The sequence below is a fragment of the Odontesthes bonariensis genome, chromosome 20 (assembly GCF_027942865.1).
Source record: "Odontesthes bonariensis isolate fOdoBon6 chromosome 20, fOdoBon6.hap1, whole genome shotgun sequence".
NCBI lineage: Eukaryota > Metazoa > Chordata > Actinopteri > Atheriniformes > Atherinopsidae > Odontesthes > Odontesthes bonariensis.
The window spans coordinates 22,983,196-23,004,828 of NC_134525.1; the positions used below are offsets into that span (position 1 = coordinate 22,983,196).

The following is a 21,633-nucleotide window of genomic DNA, read 5'->3' on the forward strand; positions in this document are numbered from 1 at the left end:
AAGCCCAGATCATCAGCCCTCCACCACCGTGCTTGACAGCTGGTATGAGGTGTTTGTGCTGATATGCTGTGTTTGGTTTTCTCCAAACGTGCTGCTGTGCATTATGAGCAAACATCTCCACTTTGGTCTGGTCTGTCCAAAGGACATTGTTCCAGAAGTCTTGTGGTTTGTTCTGATTTAAGTTTACAAACCTAAGCTGTGCTGCCATGTTCTTTTTAGAGAGAAGAGGCTTTCTCCTGCAGCCCTTCCAAACAACCCATACTTGTTCAGTCTTTTTCTAATTGTGCTGTCATGACCTGTAACATTTAACATGCTAACTGAGGCCTGCAGAGTCTGAGATGTAGCTCTTGGGTTTTTGACCTTGGGGTGAACTTGCTGGGACGTCCACTCCTGGGAAGATTGACAGCTGACTTGAATGTTTTCCACTTGTGAATAATCTTTCTCTCTGTAGAATAATGAACTCCAAATAGTTTGGAAGTGGCCTTATAACCCTTCCCAGGTTGATGGGCAGCTTCTCTAAGATCATTGCTGATGTCTTTCCTCCTTGACATTGTGTTAACACACACCTGAATGCTGCAGAGCAGCAAAGTGACAAAACTTCTGCTTTTATAGACACACTGCATCTGCATTTTGTCTCCGTTTTTGTTCAATGAATAATGACAGTGTAACGCATCGTGTTGCTCATCTGAGGTTGTTTTACATTAATATGAAACCTGGTAAGAAGCACAGCTCGCCTGAGTTCCTTTTAATCCTTGTTGCGTTAAAAATTTACAGAGCATTCACGTTGATTTATATAATCTGAAAACATAGATGCAGTTTTTGTGCAACAGAACCCGATCCTCTCCTTTAGGAGCGAAAATATGAAGGTGACACCTCTCGAGCATTTAGTCCTCGAGGCTTTTACCTGAATCCTGCTGAAAATAGTTGAAACTTTTAGTTTAATTCCATCAAACACAAACTTGACAGTTTTTCAGTTTTGTGATTTTAAAGTATTTATTTCAAACAGAGTGAAAAACAATTAAAAAAGACAGCAGTAGGTTTATAATATTTAATGTTGCACCCTGGAAGAAGTGGTTGTGGCTGAAGGTATTTACTACCATTTCCTACCCTTAATATATCCTACAAATGCAGGATGTTTGGTTAATCTCACTCTGAAGAGGGGCTGCAGACCAAAAAGGTTTGGAGCTGCTGGTACAAGGCACAAAGAGAAGAAACTGACCCGAAGTCTTAGGTTTACAAATGTCTCTTTCAAAGGGACAAAACATGCAAAGAAATGTAAATAATGATGTTGTATTTTCTGATAATTCTTCATATTGTTTAGCTGTATTTAAGGGTTTAATGGTCAAAACATAAACTCGTTTAATGCTCATGTTTTCAAATTAAAATGCACGAGCAAGGCTTTTCCTTATGAAATGGAAGAAGAATTGATGTCATTGCATCAAACTCGATGTTGAAAATCATAATTTTCTTATTTTTGAATGCAAAAGACATGTATACAGCTGTAAAAACAGCTTAAATGTTTTGTGACCACCGGTCTTATTTTGTTTATATTTTCCTTTCTCTTTCTTCTGTTCAAGTTGGAGTCCTGACTACTTTTATCATGTTTTAGTGTGTTTTTTAAAAAAAAAAAATATATCTTATTAATATTCGTACAGTGTTGTGTCAAGTTCTGGTTCTTTTGTAACCGGGAGCCAAACTGAATGTTTTAAACTTCCAAGACAAATGTAGTTATGGGTACATATGAAGCGACCTGACCTGACAATAGAAAACACAAAAATGTTCTTGTTTTTCAGTCGTTCCATTGGTTTAACCACCCAAATACACTAAATACCTGTTTTCAGCCATGTTAAACACAACCGTAGATGTTATGTGTCTTATGGTGGATTCTTGTCTGTTAAATTACGGCTAATTTACATTATATTCTTAAAATTAGGCTCTTAACACTCGTTCTGAACATAATGTATAAACTCTGAGTTGCATTAGCAGTTACAGATGAGGTGGATCTTTACAAATCTACTCGTTACATCTCCTGTTCTCACAGTTTAACATGAGTTGCTGATCAGCTTTCCAGCTCTCGGTTCTGAGAACCAGGCGTGCCGCCTCTGTCAGCCTGCACTAAGTGCGGGGCCTCCTTTAAGGCTCCTGGAGCTCAGTGTGGCACCCAGAGGATGACTGAGTCAGATGTGTTTCCATAGAAGAAGAAGACGTCTGTTGAGTTGGGGCATCAGAGACGAGAGTTACAGGGCAGAGGCCGGAATGCCACCTCCATGTTTTCCTCCATGATGATGTCAAAGCGGCACATCAAAGGCCTGATGGAGAGGAAAACACATCGGTTACCACACCAATGTAAATATGAACTCCACCTCCTGCGTAACCACTGTTTGGGACATCTTTACAAACCTATTTTAGCCTTCTTGGACACTTTATTTTACTAACAACAGTAATTTCACATATTAGAAATTTAACAATAATTTATACTTGTTCGCATCAGGAACAATTTAGGTTGAAAAAAAAAGTTATATCAGTTGGAAAACTTACTTTACCTGTCAGTAGTCATAGTGCTATGGCTGATTAGGTGTTATGTGATTTTATTAAAATGAGAAGAACATGAATCTTGGGCATTTCTGTTTACTTTAATGGACCTTAAGGGGATGGAGGTGTGAAAACATCAAAACTACATAAAAACAGTTTGAAATCTGTTTGGAGAACAAAAACAAATGGGAATTAACTCAGAGACAAGTTATGAGCCAGAAGGTCCACTCTGGAAGTGACGCGGTTGGTTCAGTTGGTTTAATATCTATTTGCATTCATGTTCTGTGTCTTTTTGGCTGTTTTGGGTTCATTTGTGTCTTTTTATATGTTTTTACACGGAATACTTTCCATCAGTTTGATTCTCTGTCATCGTTTCTGTCATTCTGGATGCCTTTGTCGTCTCCTTCCTTTACTTTTGTCTCTATTGTTGCTCACTGTGCCTTTTTTTTGTCACATTGTGTTCATTGAGCCTCTCTTCTCTTTTTTCTTTAATCTCTTGGTAGATGTTCTGTGGCATTTTTAGTCTCTTTGTTGCTTTTTAATACTCGGTTCGCCCTAATTCAAGCTCTAAGGATTGATTCAATATAAACTAATACTTTTTAGATCATATATAAACCAATTATAAGCAGGTTTCAGTGGCAGTTCTGTGGAAAATTCTCAAAAATCATGACTGTTGCTGAACTATTGATTCTCTGAAAAAGAACTGACCTCTCGGGGTTTTCTAGCGGCGTGAAGCGAATTCTCAGCAGCCTGATTTTGTAACGAGGGCCAATGATGTTCCCGGTGCTGATCCGAATGGAGATCTTCTGGACGTGCTGCAGGTCCTCGTCGAACTGTGCCAGCAGCCGTGTGGAGGTGTACTGCTCCAGCCTTAGGAGCTTACTGCGAAGAGCCAGAGAGGAGAACGTCTTTACAAAAGCAGTGTCAGCAGGAAGCATCATCATTCTGGTAGCCGAGTGTAAATAAACAAAGATTTAAAGGCAATAGACTTTTCTTCTTATAGTTTCTTGTTGTGTTTTAAACCATAAAAACACTCACTGGTCTATTCGGGCCTCTGTGTAGTTCTTGGCACTGTGCAGCCGGATGTAGATGACCCCCCAGCGGAGATACTGGTTCCACGTCACCATGTCCACTCTGTAGACGAGCTCTGCCACGAACAGGACAAAGTCAGCCCAACCAAATTAATCATCTGTATTTTCCTCCTGAAATATTTTCTACAAACAAGCCAACCACTTGTCTGTAATGTGGTGGGATTATTCTTCTACAGACTTTAGATCTGAAGGGGAGTCCCACTTTGTGAGGTTTCTGAGTGTGTGACGGACTCACTGTTATAGGGCGGAGTGCCGGTGGTGCTGAAGAAGACCTTCGTCTGTCCGAGCCGAACAAGAGTATCTCTCCACTGGCTGACGTTATAACCTGCAGGTGAGAGCGCACACGTGCCACGTTCAGTGTTTAGTTCAAATTACTGACGTCATCATATATATTTAAAAGGAAAAATACAGCCTGATTACAAAGTTTCCTCTTAAAACCACAACAGCAAAGCAAGCTGTGGCGATGATTTAGTTTAACAAGAGTACAGGCTCATTTGTCAAATATCGCACTATTTTTTATCACTTCAGCACTTTCAACAGCTTTGTTATAATCTGACTGCAGCGCCCACTGGTGTGCAGGCGTCAGCATCGTGCAACAAGTTGCTCATTCACCAAACTGTCTTAAAACAATAATCATTTTCAAAGCTACAGATTCACAATACCATAAGCTTGTAAGTGGTGTCGTTCAGGTGCAATTCGGCCATTTTTATATGTGTAAATAAAAACCTGAAATACATTTGAGAACCTTTCTTTTACAACCAGGTACAGTTTTCATCCTAAATGTGAAATATATGGAATTACACAAGCGTTTTTATCCGCAGCCCTGCTGTGTAAATCCGGTCAGGTTTTAGATGTTTCCCTGCTTCAGCACACCTGATTCAGATCAATGCATCACAAGGAGGCTTGTGCAAAACTTAACAAACTTTTGAAGAACTCCATTTCATCTCTTGATTTACATCTCATTGTGACAGAAGGGTTCAAAGTCACAAACAAAAAAAGAAGAGCACGAACTACAACGTGCCAGTGCCCTTTATTATCTTGTCTAACATGAAGTTTCATGTTGAGTAATTATTTGTATTATGTTTTCGAGTGTTTCGGCACCTACCGAGCACGGGACAGGAAGCGGGTTTAAAGGCCTCACACTGCAGACATCCGCCTTCCAGGAAGTGTGTGTACGACGAGCAGGGGTAGCCTGTGAGGTGGCAGGTTCGGTTCAGAGAGCACAAGAAGAGGAACACCGAGCGCTGGTGGTCGCACACAAAGTAAGATTTACCTGCAGGACAAAGAGACGACGCTGCATTGAGCAAGTGTGTTAATTCGTGCGTTTGTGTCGGCTTGTGTGTCTGTTTGTTTACCTGCAAAGATGGTTTTGGGACATCCTGGTTGGTCAACTCCACCGTTGGCATAGAAGTCAATATGGCCATGAGCCCCTCTCAGTCCAAACGCTGCAAACAGAAACAACAGTGGTTGAAAAGTGGTGAAATCATATATTTTTATAATTATGATACCAGAATTTAAGTTTGAATGGACTATATTTGTGCTTAAGAGGAAAAATAGTCACAAGTAGTCACAAAAGTTTCGCCATAATAAGATTTCTTATTGAAAAGACATATCAAATCAAATCAAATCAAATTTATTTGTATAGCACATTTCATGTACAAACAGTTCAAAGTGCTTTACATAAAATAAAAGCATTGCAGCAGGGAGTGCAAGAAGCATTAAAAATACATAAAAGAATATAAAGAGAAACAAGTAAAATCATTTAAATGAATTTAAAATCAGGCAACAGTCTAGATAAGTTAAAAGATATTTCATGCATAGACACATGACAAAAGAAATGTTTTTAACCTGGATTTAAAAATGTCTACATTTGGTGAAAGTTTAATCTCCACTGGCAGTTTGTTCCACTTATTTAGAGCATTACAGCTAAATGCTGCTTCTCCATGTTCAGTCTGGACTCTGGACTGGACCAGCTGGCCTGAGTCCTTGGATCTAAGAGCTCTGCTGGGTTTATATTCTCTGAACATATCACAGATGTATTTTGGGCCTAAACCATTCTGGGATTTGTAAACCATCAGCAGGCTTTTAAAATCTATTCTGTGACTGACTGGAAGCCAGAGTAAAGATGTTAAAGCTGCTGTAATGTGTTTAGATCTCTTAGTCTGGGTTAAAACTCTAGCAGCAGCGTTCTGGATGAGCTGCAGATGTTTAATGCTCTTTTTGGGAAGTCCAGTTAAAAGAGCGTTACAGTAATCGAGTCTACTGGAGATGAATGCATGGATGAGTTTCTCCTGGTCTTTTTGGGAGAGGAAACCTTTAATTCTGTTGATATTTCTGAGGTGGTAAAAAGCTGCCTTGGTGACAGCTTTGATGTGGCTGCTGAAAGTCAGATCTGAGTCTATCAACACTCCGAGGTTACCAACTTGGTCAGTGATTGTAAGGTCCCGAGTCTCAAGATATTTACCAACGCTGACCACCTTCTCTTTGCTACCAAACAGAATGATCTCAGTTTTGTCTTCATTTAATTGTAGAAAATTATCTCTCATCCAGGTATTTACTTCCTCCAGACACTGACACAGTACGTCTGCTGGGCTGCAGTCGTCCGGTGACAGAGACACATAAAGTTGTGTATCGTCTGCATAACTGTGATAATTGATGTTAAAATTCTGCAATATCTGACCCAAAGGGAGCATATACAAGTTAAACAGAAGAGGTCCAAGAATTGACCCCTGGGGGACTCCACAAGTCATGGCCACTCGCTCAGATTCATAGCTGTCAATAGTAACAAAATAACTCCGGCCTTCTAAGTAGAACCTGAACCAGTTAAGGACCGCTCCAGAAAGTCCAACCCAGTTTTCCAGCCTGTGCAACAGGATTCTGTGATCTACAGTATCAAACGCAGCGCTGAGGTCCAACAGAACCAGGACATAAACACGATCCTGAGCTCATTAAAGGTGGGTGGAGATGAAGTGGAAATAGAAATATACATTTCTTTTTTATAAAACCACAGATGCCGTGTTCTCCAAGTCAAAGTTTGTTTTCAGGAGACAGTTCAAAACCCAACATCATGCACATTGGTTTCATGGTATTTTTTCAGACACCTAAAATCTTCTTGTAGTTCCAATCAAATTAATTAATTGGATGTCAAATTAGTAGAATTGCACAGATTTAATTTTTTTTTATAGATTTCAATTTTCTGGCTGATTCAGATTCCTAAACTTTTTTAAAGGTCTGACTGGAATGAACTGATTTTCTGTATCAGAACAATAATCAACTGAACATTCAACTGTAAAAAAAACAAATAACATAAATAAATTATATTTTCACCATAACTGCACCAACCATCACATAAATCAAACAATCAACTAACCAACCAACACATAAACCAACCAATCAACCAATATAGCGAGTAACCAACTGACGCATACCAACCAATCAACCAACTAACACATTAACCAACATAACAAGTAACCAACTGACAAAGAAACTAACTGACACATAAACCTACCAACAAATCGACCAAGTAGCATATCAACCAACATAGCAAGTAACCAACTGACAAATAAACATACCAACCAACCAATTAACACATTAACCAATATAGCAAGTAACCAACTGACATAAACCAACCAACGGATAAACATACCAACCAATCAACCAACTAATACATCAACCAACATATCAACTAATCAACCATTGCATTATTTTCTCTTTTGTTTTGCATTTTGTATTTCAAAATCAGAAGGAGAAAAGAAAGGCATCACCTTTTAAATAAATTAATGATAACATCAGCAGGTGTTTTCTGTAAGAAGCCACCTTTTAATGAGAGGATGACACTGACCAACTGGTAATCTATGTGATAAAGAGTTGATATTTTGGCATAACTGAATTCATTTACTTGAGGAAACTGATTGAAATGCTCAGTTTTATTCTTGTTACATCAAAAATCCAAACTGCAGGTCACACTTTAAACAGCAAAGTTCCGGTCAGTGCAACAAATATAAAGCGAAAGGAAATTCAGTCCATAAATTTAATATCAGACTCCCAGTTTTTCTGTATGCTCACTCATCTGACAGCACCCAGACAAACCCCAGATTGGTAAATGAATGTCTAATCTATGTCCATTAGAGTAAGTTTCTTACAGCCCATGTCCGTGTGAAGTACATCCACAAACATGGCGTCTGAGGGGTCCAGACTCTCCTCCGGTGTGGCGCTGGTGAACATCGGCCCGGCCGGATCCAAACCTGAACGAAAGACAGAAGGATGTCTGTCATCTGGATGTTTTCATTGTTTTTGTTTTTAGTAGGAGGTGCTTATTTACACCTCAAACCTGTCTGATGAACCGAACTTCAGCTCAGTTAAAGAATCTTAACTCCAATGATTGAACAACAGTACTTTTACACAAGTTCTGTACTTAAAGCACAATTTTAAGTATATTGCTCAAATATTGTTCAACAACATTTACAGTATTTGACCATTTTTGTTGCTACTGTAGCTGCTTTTCAAAATCAAGACTTGCAAAAGTACAACACATTTGTCTCATCAGAAATGGTCTCCATGGAAGGCTGGCTGTCAAGAAGCCATTCTTAAAGAAGGGAAATGGGGAGAAAAAGCTGAGCTATGCCAAATGACACAAGAAGTGGACTGAAAATCAGTGGCAGCAGGTCTGATGGAGGGATGAATCCTCCTCAACATCATTGAAGCAGTGTGGGATCATCTTGGCAGAGAACGGAACAAAAGGCAGCCGACATCCAAAGAAGAGCTTTGGGATGTCCTTAAAGAAGCCTGGAGAACTATTCCTGAAGACTCCTTAAAGAGATGACAGAAAGCTTCTCTAAGAGGGTTCAGGCTGTGTTGAAGAATAAAGGTGCTCAGACCAAATATTTACTTTAAAGTTCTGTAGAATTAAACAAACTCTGTTTTTGTCTTATTTACTTTATATTCATGTTTCCACATGTTGCAATAAGTTTCTAATTGTTTTCACTCTTCTGTTCATTTATTTTCCTTCTTATTCATCATTTTACCTGTGATGCGGCCAATCTTCCCCTTCAGGTTTGCTCCTACAAACCCAGCCAGGTGAGCTCCCAGACTGACTCCTATGAGGTGAACTGAACTCAGAGAGGCTCCTTCCTCCTGCCGACACACAACATTCACAACTCTCCATCACTTTGAAGGTTCATGTTTTATTCTCTGTCCTTTTACTTCTCTTTCAGTTTCTGACATATTAAACCGTTGGAGAAAACATTTCAACATCAGCAGACGATAGCCTAGATTTTCCACTTTGTGTTTATTATTTCAAATGCCAGTTTCTTTCTTCTGTGTTGAGAAACTTTTGAACGTTACAGTACTCTTTTGATTCAGACCCTAAAGTATTGGCTCTTATCGAGAATCAAATGCCAGTTGCCTCTATTTTTGAGAAATGGTTCGACACTCATTTGCTTGTCTTTTTTATGGGTTTTTAGTACTAAACTGATCCAATGGGAAATGGGAATTATGTAGTTTGGTCTGGAGAGATTTCTCATTCTCAACTTAAAAGCTTCAGTATGGTTGATATTTTTACTATATATTTAATCTTCTTTGTGAAACACAGAGTACAACAGTGATTTAGGTGGTCTGGAGGGATGAAAATATCTTGTACTAGGCCATTCAATTTTCAAAAAATTCAGAAATTGTAAAGTTGTGTGACAATGTTCAGATGTGGGCAGACAACTACCTCGATGGGGTAAAAAAGACTTGAACTTGCAAATGTTTTTCCTTTTAAATATCAAACTTCCATTAATGTTTTAATAGCTTTAGTTAGAGTAAATAATTGGTGGATGCCGCCTTTACAAACATTGATTTTAACAACCTTTAACCTCTTAGCTGGCTGTACGCACTCAGCTCATCATAATCATGTTAATTTAGTTTTATTTCTTTAAAGTTTCCTTCTTCTAACTAGATTTCTGTTTCAGGCTGCAGATCAGCCTGAAACACTCATAGAGCATCTGTTTTTGCTTCTGGTTTGGATCGGTATCTGACCCCTCAGCTGCACTGATATCTTCTTTGAGGTGTACTTGAGGTCTTCTTCTCACCTGCATGGTCTTGATGAAGCCGGTCAGGTTCTGAGCAGCGTCCCTCGTGTAATACACAGCGGTGAAGTAGTTGACGTTGGCCGCCCCTCTGTTCCAGTCCACCACGATGACGTTCATGTCCTCCTGCTCGGCCAGCAGGTGGACGATGTGGTTGATCCAGATGGGCGGTGCTCCAGTGGGGCGGTAGCCGTGGATGACGAAGGCGGTGGGACGGTGAAGGTCGAGAAGCGGCTGGGATGACAGGTGGTGGTGGTTTATCTCACGGCCGCAGTCCAGGTTGGAGCGGGTGTAGAGCAGCAGCCGCACATACAGGCTGGTTCCAATGAAGCAGTGGGACAGGTTGAGGTCTGTGAAGTCGTCGCAGGACTCCTTCCTACTTTCCTCCTGACCTGGAGACACAATTGTGAAAGAGGTTGACTTAAAACCAGCTAATTTTGACTTTAGTTGCCCTAAAGTCTTTAATTCCTGTACATTAAAGAAGATGTATTCTTCCTGTTAAAAGGGAGTTATTTCTTTCCACTGTCGCCTCGTGCATGCTCAGGATGGGGGATTGAACCGAAAAGAAGTTTCGATGCAATCTGTTGGGTTTCTTAGCTCAGCAACTTTTTTTAAAATTGCCTCTGTATGCATGAATCGGACAAATTTGAAATGTATTGTTACCATTGTTTTCCTATATTCTTTATTTTTATTATTCAATACGTTTTTTTAACACTACTCTTACACGCCAATTTCAAAACATACAGCTCACTCAGGAGATGGGTGCTATGACATTTGGTGTAACTGAAACTTTTAGTTTTTGAGTTATTTAACGTTCTAAAAAATGTAAAGGTGTAAAATGATTGGACAGTCCTTGAATAGTAGGCGGAGACTGATTGCCTTACAGGATAACAGCTTTGAACTGGTTAAACAGGAGCCTTTAGTGCATAATGCCCTGGTTTAAATCTCACATTGACCTTAATTCTGTATTCTGTTATAGCAAATTGATTGCAACTAAATGCTCATTTTCTATGCTGCCCTGGTGGAGCACACCTGATTCAGATCAATGGTTCTTAAACAACCTGCTGAAGAGCTTTTTCAATCAAGCATATTGCAGCAAGGACACTTGGAATAATTGCAGGTCTTTGTGCCTTGAGGACCAGGCTTTTTATACCGTTGTAAAGCAGTAAACTTTACATTGAAATTATTGTAGAAGTGCTGTTTAACCACATTAAATTGGCCGTAAAAGTAAATCATTTTACTGCTTTCTACATGCATGTTTAGTTACCTTTTGTATACTTAATGACGTCCATTTTTAGCACAATGGCTCTTGATGACAAAAAGATCAATACAAAAATAAGTAGGACACTGATTTAAAATACATTAAACCAGAAACAAGTGAACCAAAAAGTGATGTTAGCATTAAAATTATTGGATGATACTTGATTTTCGGGTGGAGGGTTTCTTGCACCAGGAGTAAGTGTCCCTGCAAGCCATTAAAACACAAACATTGGTTAAACTTTGCCCATTTAATCAGCAGCTCTGAATGAAAACACAGAGGAGAAGAGGGATAATAAAGCCCTGGGTTTATCGAGCTGCTATGTGGCATTTCCACAGGTGTAACGACCTGCCAGTTGGCCGTTACATTTGCTCTACGGTCTTTTAACAACCTGGATCAGTTCAACACATGACGTATGAGTAGATTGTGTCTGGAAGAGGGATCAATCTGTCCATGGCCATACTGCAGTGAAAGGGGAACGTAAGTACAGTCAAGTACTTTTCTATCAGTTTAGGTATTTGGTAGCCTGTGTCATGTTTGCTGTGTGCTAGTGTGAGCTCCCAGGCTAAGTACTCTGTTCTGTGCCTTATTTACGACTATCAATTTCAAACGAGCCCTACCCGTCAGAAGAGAGGTGTAGAGTGACTCTTTTCATGCCCTGGAACTCTTCACTCTTAATAGAGCTGTAAATTCATGGTGGAAAAAGGAGCCATTAAAATGTATTTTTGCTGTATTTCGACCAAAGCATGTCACAGATATTTTTCAACCCGTGAAAAAAGGCAGAAAATATCTCGCAATCCAGCTGGAAATTACATCTCCAAACGGATCTCTCTTATCTCACAGATGGTAAAATGTTTATGGAGTTAAAGTGAAGTTTAAAGCAAATATTTGCCGTTAGAGGACGAGGAAAAGCACATTCTTGGTTTGAATCACAACTAAACACACATTCTTTTGTAATGTTATGGCAAAAACGAACACCCACAAAACATAGCTTTTCCAGGAGTGCCCCAAGGCGCTAGGCTGGGGCCCCTTCTCTTTACAATATGCAGTACACGGCTTCCTCATATCACTGTTACACAAACAATACCTGACTGTATCTTTCCTTTGAAACATAATAAACCCAAGTTCTAAGCAGGAGAAGAAACTCCAACTTTAACTAAACATTCATTGGGACTGAGCCGTTTCTCATCCCAGCCAACCGGTCCATTATTATTATCAATATAAAATAATCTCTTCATTACTTTGAAACCAGGATTGAGACAAAACTAGGGGTTGTGATCAATGATGACTGCACTGTGCAAAAGATTGAGGTACTTAAGATGTTTGTTTTCTTATCCAACACACAGGTGTCATTCATAAAGCTGGACTTAAAAAGACTATCTTTAGTCAATAAAAGAACAAGAAGTCCTGCAATAGATGGTCTGACCCCCATCATGGAGTCAGTCTGGGATTTCATGAAGACAGAAGACTTAATCCACAGCAGAACTGTGATGAGTTCTCCAAGATTCTTCAAACAAGACCAGCTTGGAAAAACTAAGCAGCTGGTGCTGTTTTTCATGTAAAAGGTGCTCCCATCGGACACGGATTTTCTTTAACTTCCTGTCACTTTTCCTCAAACTTTTTGCCACTGTGCTGTATATCAGCCTCAGGAGATCTCTTTCAGAAAGGACAAATCTGGCCACATCTCCAGTGAATATAGCATCTGTCTCCATGAGTGTGTCACCCTGTGTGTGTTCAACAGGTGCCAACCTGGATGGGTTAAATGTCTCTACATGACAATGAAAGTTTCAACTTAACTTCAACCTAACATTGTTCATTTTGTTGTAATGATTTTTAGATTTTTCAGCCTTCAGAAGTACATTTCTGAGAAGGAAATGGTCAACTTTTATCAACTGAGTTTGTTTTTAAGCATCGTCTTAATTAAAGAGTTTCTGTAACTGTAGAAGAGAAAAATCTCGGACATCAGAGGAAATGAGCTAAACCCAGTTAGACCCAGTTCCCCTCACAGCTATAAATGTGAACAGGTCAAAGGTCAGCAGGGCGAGTTAAAGTTGACTCAGTCTGACCGTAAATGGTGGGATCAGGTCTTTGTCTGGTGTTTCAGTCAGTGGCGTTCAGTGTTTGGCCTCTTCAGCTGTGTGATGGATTAAGCCGACAGTCAGGATGACAGAGTCACTTGAGCCTATTTAAGGTGTCTGTAGCCTCCACTTTGTGTTCAATTCTGTTGATTTTCTGTTAGAAGACCCCTTCCCTTCGTAGCTTTGGATGTTAGTAACAGCCAGTTCCTCTGAGTCCTCTGCTTTCATGCATCAGACCGTCTCAGGTAACATTATCACCATCCTGATATGAACATTAGTTATACAAAGAGGAGTGTGCTTAATTAGATCAAGAGAAATATCAAAGCATTCTGGTAGATTTAGTGAATGTTGTCGGGTTAATCCGGTTAGTGAGCTATCCTTTTGGCATTCAGATGAGCCAGTGAGTGCATTGTGATCTCAACATCTTGTAGATTACTCTGACTAAGTCACATAGAGCTCTGCTTCTCCTCTACAGTCTGTCCAGCACATTAAAGACAGTGATGATCTACTGCCATCCAACACAGAATTTAAAACACAATCTAGTTATTTAAGGGATAACATGAAAAAGTGGTTCTGCAATAGGAAGATTAAAAGCAGAATAAATACTAAGGGGTATGTTCTAATTTACAATCCTGTCAGTTTCCTTTCAGCATCTTAAATAGGCATAAGATAAGATTAGAAACAGCTTATAAAACACGAGTTAGTTGTCCCTGCTCCTGTGTTAAAAGTGGCCTAATCTAATCTATAAGGCTCTGCTATAAATGGAATGCAAAGTCAAGAGAAAAGCAAAAATAGAACTGGAAAGACTGGATTCTCCCCAGTCAGGGAAAGCTGTTCGAGTTTCAGTGTTTTGATACAACTCTGAGCACGGAGGGGCGTTTTGACACTTTCTGCTGTCTGTTGGTTAAGAAACCAACTTAAAAAAGGATAAAGCATAAAGGTTGAGAATAGTGTAGACTTTTTGGTCTGGGGATCAAGTTGGGAAGAGGCTTGATGGGTTTTCCTCCTGAAATGATGCAAAATGCTTTTCTTAAAACATACTAAAACTCTTATGTACTCTCTTATGTACAGATTCACCCATTTATGGGTCATTACTGGGTCATTACAGTAGCTAGATTACTCAATCGGATCAGTTGTATTTGTTGAAGTAATTCCACATTTATTCCAGACTGTAGCTCATGAGGCAAAGCGGTCATCTTTAAATCCTCTGTCAACAAACTGAAACCTACCTTGTCTTCAAAACATGTTTCTCACTTGTAAGTCACCTTGGATAACAGTTTAAATGTAGATTAAATAAATATTAGGCCTTCCCATGAGTTGTTAATCCCCTAAAACACTCATCTGGGTCTAATCCAGTAGTTTTGTTTAAGAACCTTCCTAACTGAGTGAAATGACTCGGGAAGTTATTGAAATTCTCCAAATGTAAAGGAAAGGAGCTCCAATGCTTCCTTAATTACCTCCTTTAGCAGAGGATACACCAGACCATCTTTTCTAAGAGAAAGGAGATCATTATGTCCCATAATTCCTTGTGGTTGCAACTTTTAAAGAAATATTAGACTATTTTTCATCTAGTTATGTTAAATGTGATTCATGTGGATAAATATGAGGACAGGAGGGTGTGTTTTATCAGCCTGTGGCACCACAATATTCAGCTTTCTTTAATTCTGCTTTAATTTTTCAGTCCCAAGCTTTGATAATAAAGTAATATTATATATTATCTTAATACATGACACAACCTTCCTTTAACAGTGTGATCATTTCGCATTAGATGGCGTATTTAAAGCAGATTTTGTAGAGTATTTATTGAACATTTGTAGTTTTAGTGTTGCAGATCCGCATCCTACCCCATGTTGTTTTCCATCAAGGTCGAGGAAAAGATCTTTGGAAAAGAAGATGTGGGGGGCGGTTTAGACTATCCGACCAGACCCAACCGTCTTCCTCAATACTGATCCCAACACTGATGCTTTTGATCACTCTTCCTTCCTGCCACAGTTAGACTGATGCAAATATACAATAAAGACAAACTAAAATACATACAAAATCTACCTCATCTTCAAGTGCAGTATTTATTATATTATAGTCTTTTAAGTGCAATAATAAGATGAACAGATTTTTCTTTGTGTTATATTTATACAGCCTTGCTCTTTCATTACTTATTGGCTTTGGTGGTCGTAACTGGCCACATGTAAGCAGGCCGAGTGAGTGTGCAAATGGTAAATAAAGATCTTAATCTTACTGTACATTTGGAAGTTTTTGCCATTAAGATAAACCCTCTCATTACCTTAAAATGGCTTGGAGGGGGCTTGCAACTCCACAGCTGCTTCTCAAAGTCAAAGGTCTTCTAATTTGCATCCTTCTCCGGCTTGGAAAGAATTTATCCATCACAGGGCCATGCTTGGATCGATCATTATCTCGAGGCATCAAAGCTCATTTACATGTGATTAGGAGTTGGTTAAACTCATCACAGCACACAAAGTTACACACAAGCTCCTTAATTTAATGTTATAGATCCTTACCAGGTATCATGATCTCAACAATGAACGATGAAATTAGGAGTTAACACAAGAAGCACGAAAAAAACAAACCCTGTTTTCTCACGATGACGCATCGTGACCTCATGGCTGATCTCCAAAGGCTGATTTCTTGTGAACACGAGATAAATTAACTTTTTATCACGCAAAAACCAGCTTTGTGTCTTGAGATGACCGAATAATCAGCCTGTGATCTTAAGATAACCAAAATAGATATCTGCAGGCTACCCTAGACTCCTGTTCAGTACGGCTGTCATTTCTTAATCATTAATCATAAAAAACAGGAATTATAATTCTCATTATAAAGATAATTAATTCCCCCCAGCCACACTGCTGACACTCACACTTGATGAGTCCACAAATAGGAGGAAGTATGAAAAGGATCACAGGAGTTTCCTGCTAGAAATATTTCTCATTGGCTGAATATGTTGTTATTTATTGATAAACATGCCGTATGTTGTGATGATCAACTAAAGTTAACAAACAGATTTTTACCACTGTCAGAGCCAAATGTGACTGAGTGTAACAGACAGAGAGACGTACAAAGAAGCAGATGGACAGAGAAACTGTGCCGAGTGTCAAGGTCAAAGATACTCTTGTGCTTGGAGACGGAGCCATATCTAATATAAACATAAACAGAATGGTTACATGCAGCTATCCAAGTACCGCTGTCTCTGACATCACAAGATTACTACCAGAGGTACTGGCAAAACACCAAGGGGTGAAACAGCTGATTGTGCACGTGGGTGCAGTGGACATCAGAGAGAATCAGTCTGAAATCTTAAAAAAAGACTTTGAGAAACTGTTTGAGAGTCTTGATAAAGTGACAATACCAACATTCATAAGTGGACCTCTCCCAAACATCGACAGGAAGATCAACAAATTCAGCCGGCTGCTTCAGTTGAACACATGGCTGTCCAAAGTCTGTGAGTCCAGAGGACCTCATTTCATCGAGAACTTTAATCTTTTCTGGCAAAGAGATGATCTCTTTCAAAGAAAAGGCCCACACCTGAACAGAGGTGGAGTGAGACGACTGACGGATAATCTTCTCCACGCTCTGAGGCATCAGAAGGGGCCAGGGCCAGGACCAGGACCAGGACCAGGACCAGGACCAGGACCAGGACCAGGACCAGGACCGGGTCCTGTGCTGCTGCAGAGAGAGAAGAGGAGAAAGAGAAGAGTTCCTGCCTCGCCACCCAAGGACCCAGCAAAGGATTCAGCCACAGCAGCCACAGCAGCACCTCCAGCATCCCGAACACAGGATTCAGCAGCTCCACCATCGCCTTCACCACGGCCCTCACCACAGGCCTGTGACCCACCTGCTGCATCTACACCCTCCAGAGATGTTTCACCATCGTTCTCTTCTCCACCGTCACCCAGGAGATTTCCTGATCACCTTGAAAGCTTGGTGAAATCGGGGATTAAAATGGTTCCTCTCACGCCAAACATGGCAAGATCAAGAATTCTATCCTCAAAGAAGCATCGAGCCCCTCTCCCTCCCCAGCCTACTCCATCGACCAAAGCCCCCCCAGCTTGGCCCCCACCACCGGTGCCCACAGCTGTCATTTCCAACAGCGTCAATGCTGTTGTCTAGGACGCTAAGGGCCTCTGTGTTGGTAAACACCATCTCAACCAGAGGTCCAAGGATGGAGTGAAGAGAGGGACAATCAGACTGTCCAATCAGAGAAATCTTATCCATATCCCTTGCAAGAACACAGCATCCAGTTCAACTATAACTAATCTCAAACACGCAGTACTCAATGTCAGATCTTTAAGTAACAAATCATTCTTAATTAATAGTTTATTTCCTCTCACAATCTTGATTTTATGTTTTTAACTGAGACGTGGCTCGACAAAAACACAGCAAATGCAGTCCTGATTGAGTCTAGTCCACCTCACTTCAATTTTGTGTCTGAAACACGAGAAAACCAGAGGGGTGGGGGTGTTTGTGCCATGTTCAGGGACAATATACCCACCCACAAGTTGTCATTTGGGTTTTTTTCATCATTTGAGTATGTGTCATTCAAAATGGAGATAAAACAATCTTCCATACTTTATATCACCATTTATAAACCACCACAGAATTGTTTTATTGATGATTTTACTGAACTACTTTCAATTGTGTGCACTGCTTTTGACTGTTTAGTCATAACAGGGGACTTGAATGTGCATGTGGACGTCGCGCATAACAAGGAAGCTAAAGAGCTCACTGCTGTCCTTGAAATGTTTGGTCTAACTCAGCATGTGACTGAGCCCACCCAGAGGGCACACTCTAGATGTGCTCATTTCAAGGGGTGTTGTTATTTCAAACGTGAATGTTGTAAATGTTGCTTTATCTGATCATTTCTGTGTTTTCTTCGACCTATCTACTTTACCCAAAACACCAGCTGGGCCTGCAGTTGTTCGGGGAAGACTCATAAATGACAGAACAGGGACACAGTTTATGGAAATGATTAGGTTTGAGAACACCCTGTGTTCTGATGTTGATGATCTGTTGAACTCTTACACATCAAGTCTCTTAAATGTTTTGGATACCATTGCTCCTGTCAAGGTTAGAATGGTTAAAAGTAGGCAAAGGGCGCCATGGAGGAAAGAAGAGTCGGTCAGGGCACAGAAAAGGGAGTGCCGGAGAGCCGAACGGAAATGGCGCAAGTCAAAGCTCCAGGTTCATTATGAGACTTACAAAGAAAAGCTATGTGTGTTCAACCAGACTTTGCGTAGAACAAGGGAGAGTTATTTTTCTGAAATCATCAAAAACTGCAGTAACAACTCTCGTGTCCCGTTTGCTACAGTAAACAGATTAACAAACCCTCCAGTTTCACTGCCTTTAGAACTCATTTCTGCATCCAAGTGTAATGAGTTTGCAATATTCTTTAATGACAAAGTTCAAGGCATTAAAAATGCAATAATTTCCACAACACAAATAACTACTCTGCAGCCAGCTAGACACCTAGAGCTGACACATTTCACACCTGTTACTGACAAAAGTGTCGAAGAGATCATCTACAGTCTGAGTTCATCAACGTGCTGCCTTGATGAGTTGCCCACTAGATTCCTAAAGTCTGTGCTGAGCAGTTTGTTACCACAACTTGCTTATCTAGTCAACATCTCACTCCAGACTGGAACATTTCCAAAGGCCTTAAAAACTGCTGTCATTAAGCCTCTTCTAAAGAAGAGCAATCTTGATGCCACAGTACTGAACAACTACCTGCCCATATCAAACCTGCCATTCTTAGGCAAAGTCCTAGAAAAAGTTGTATACCAACAGCTTAGTGACTTTCTCCTGTCTAACAATGCTTTTGATACTTTCCAATCAGGCTTTAGGCCCCACCACAGCACTGAGACAGCTCTGATCAAGGTGACAAATGACATCCGCCTGAACACAGACGCAAGCAAAGTCACAGTCTTAGTTCTGCTGGACCTGAGTGCTGCCTTTGACACAGTTGACCATGCGATTTTATTACAGAGGTTAGAAGACTGGGTGGGAATCTCTGGTCGTGCTTTAAACTGGTTCAAGTCCTATCTGGAGGACAGGAAATATTTTGTTGAAATTGGTAACTGTGTCTCAGACCAAATGGCTATGACCTGTGGGGTTCCCCAGGGGGCAATCCTGGGACTCGTATTGTTCAATCTGTACATGCTTCCACTAGGCCAGCTAATACGCAGCTATAATGTGTCCTACCACAATTATGCAGATGACACTCAGATCTACGTGTCACTGACGGCAGGAGAACACGGGCCTGTAGATACATTGTGTCGCTGCATCGAACAGATCAGTGTGTGGATGCAAAACAATTTTCTCCAGCTAAACTCAGACAAAACTGAAATCATTGTCTGTGGCCCACAGAAACAAAGAGAAAGTGTTATCAGTCACCTTGAGACTCTCTCTCTAAAACCTAACTATAAAGTTAGAAATCTCGGGGTAATATTGGACTCAGACCTGAACTTTAACAGCCACATTAAATCTGTAACATCAGCAGCTTTTTACCATCTAAAAAACATTGCCAGAATCAAAGGAATAGTGTCTAAACCAGACTTAGAAAGACTGATCCATGCGTTTGTCTCCAGCAGGTTAGACTACTGTAACGGCCTGCTCACTGGGCTCTCTAAACGGGCTGTAAGACAGCTGCAGTACATCCAGAACGCTGCTGCTCGAGTCCTGACTAGAACCAGGAAATACGACCATATTAGTCCAGTGCTCAGGTCTCTGCACTGGCTTCCTGTCGCTCAGAGAATAGACTTTAAAACAGCTCTGCTTGTGTACAAGTCTCTTCACGGTCAAGCGCCAAAGTACATCTCTGACATGTTAGAGCCATATGAACCAACTCGGGCTCTGAGAACCTCAGGGAGGGGTCTCCTGCTGGTGCCCAGAGTCAGGACTAAACAAGGTGAGGCTGCGTTTCAGTTTTATGCCCCTAAAATCTGGAACAGCCTTCCAGAAGATGTGAGACAGGCCTCAGCTCTGACAATGTTTAAATCCATGCTGAAAACAGTTCTATTTAGCTGTGCATATGACACCTGAAAGTATTTTATCTGCACTCTTCACTTTTTAATTAATTAATGATTATTTTAATGGGTTTTAAATTTCTTTCTTTTTTAATTTCTTTCTTTTTTAATTTCTTTCTTTTATTTTTTTTATTCCTTTTTAATGGTTTTATTGCCTTCTTGTGATTTTATGTAGCTGTAAAGCACTTTGAATTGCCCTGTGTATGAATTGTGCTCTATAAATAAAATTGCCTTGCCTTGCCTTGCCTAAAGACACCAAGAAAAAAGGGAATCCGAAACGGAGATAAAGCAGAGAAGCAAGATGCGATGCGGGAGCGAAAACCTAAAGGGAGCTGAGGAGAATAATAAAATCTGAGGGAAGAAATTATAAATCTGTGGCAATAAGTAAACTAAGACCAGTTGAGTAACAAAAACTAAACAGAATCACAAGGGACCAAGCTCCTACAAAGTAAAACAGGAAGTAAGACAAACTACTAAATAGATTATGTCAATAAGACAAATGTATAGATGTAGGAGCTTTACAAAAACAAAGAATAGGAGAAACTCAGGAATATCCTACCTAAGCCAACACTAAATACCAGAGCATAATTCTTTATAAGTCCCCTGAATGATCTAATTCTCATTTCTGTTTACGTACAGATTAAACAAATGTGGAAAAAGCTGTAAGAGAGGAGCTGCGATGTTACAAGGAGCTCACATAAGTGCGACATCGTCCTCAATTGGATCAGACTGCTATAAAAAAACACCTCATCCTATCACCACCTGCCCCACCTCTAACACAAGGGTTGATTACAGCTGCCACTCAAACAGTGGTGGGAAGTGGGCCCAATCCCACCTCAGATATGAGCTTTGAACAATGAGCAGACAGAAGCAGCCGTTTCCCACCACAGCAGATGGAGCTGACTTCAAATCATCTGGTCTTTCCTTAAGCTGTTTCTGTCTGCAGACACTCAAAATACACCAGGGTTACCTTTCTCTGTGTGTCATGTTCAATCAACCCCACATCAAAGATGGGAAGGGAGGTTGGAAGCAGGTTTAGTCTTTCAAACTTTCTGTGTTGCATAAACAGCCTCGTTGGTGTTTTCTTACCTTTGCAGAGCACAAGGAGTCCCAGCAGAGCCAGGACCCTGAGAGGCAGCATCCTTTCCACGGCCATAGAGACGCAGAGGCAGCGATCGAGGTAAAGAGACGCACTGAGAAGCAGGAGATCTGAATTTAGAGTGAAGGAGGGACCGACTGAAGCAGGGAGGGATTGATGTGAGAGGAGGGAGGGAGGGAGAGGGGGTGGTGCTTCCAGAACGGATCAGTTTCTGGAAGAGAGGAGAAGGGAGGCAGAAGGAGAAAGAGCAATTAACAAATGAGATAAAGGATAAGGATGTGACTGGATAAAAGGAGAGGAGGGAGCAGGGTTTGGTTAAGAAACGTGTTGAGAATCTGACCTTACGGGTGGCTGTGGGGTTCAGACGAAAGCTTTGGTCATAACAACACGTGCACCAGAAAGTCCAAGAAAGAACTTTAATACTAAAAAGTATAACAAAAAGCATAAAGGTAGTGTTTTAGATGTTAAGA

General features: G+C 40.5%; 2 protein-coding genes across 3 annotated transcripts in view; one reads left to right on the forward strand and one right to left on the reverse strand.

Annotated features, from left to right (window-relative positions):
- Window positions 1-1,032: 1,032 nt before the first annotated feature.
- On the reverse strand, window positions 1,033-21,284 carry lipib (lipase, member Ib). The gene is made up of 10 exons (XM_075453003.1): window positions 21,154-21,284; window positions 9,695-10,083; window positions 8,648-8,756; window positions 7,766-7,867; window positions 4,979-5,068; window positions 4,729-4,896; window positions 3,859-3,948; window positions 3,571-3,679; window positions 3,241-3,414; window positions 1,033-2,309 (listed from the first exon to the last, which is right to left on the reverse strand). The coding sequence occupies exons 1-10, from the start codon at window positions 21,218-21,220 to the stop codon at window positions 2,225-2,227; spliced, it is 1,383 nt and encodes a 460-aa protein (XP_075309118.1). The 5' UTR covers window positions 21,221-21,284; the 3' UTR covers window positions 1,033-2,224.
- LOC142370432 (SH2 domain-containing protein 1A) overlaps window positions 21,043-21,633 on the forward strand; it is a 33,801-nt gene continuing 33,210 nt past the window's right edge. For both annotated transcript variants that reach the window (XM_075453006.1, XM_075453008.1), the window contains exon 1: window positions 21,043-21,244. The gene's annotated coding sequence lies outside the window, so the exon portion shown is untranslated. The remainder of the gene's footprint in view (window positions 21,245-21,633) is intronic.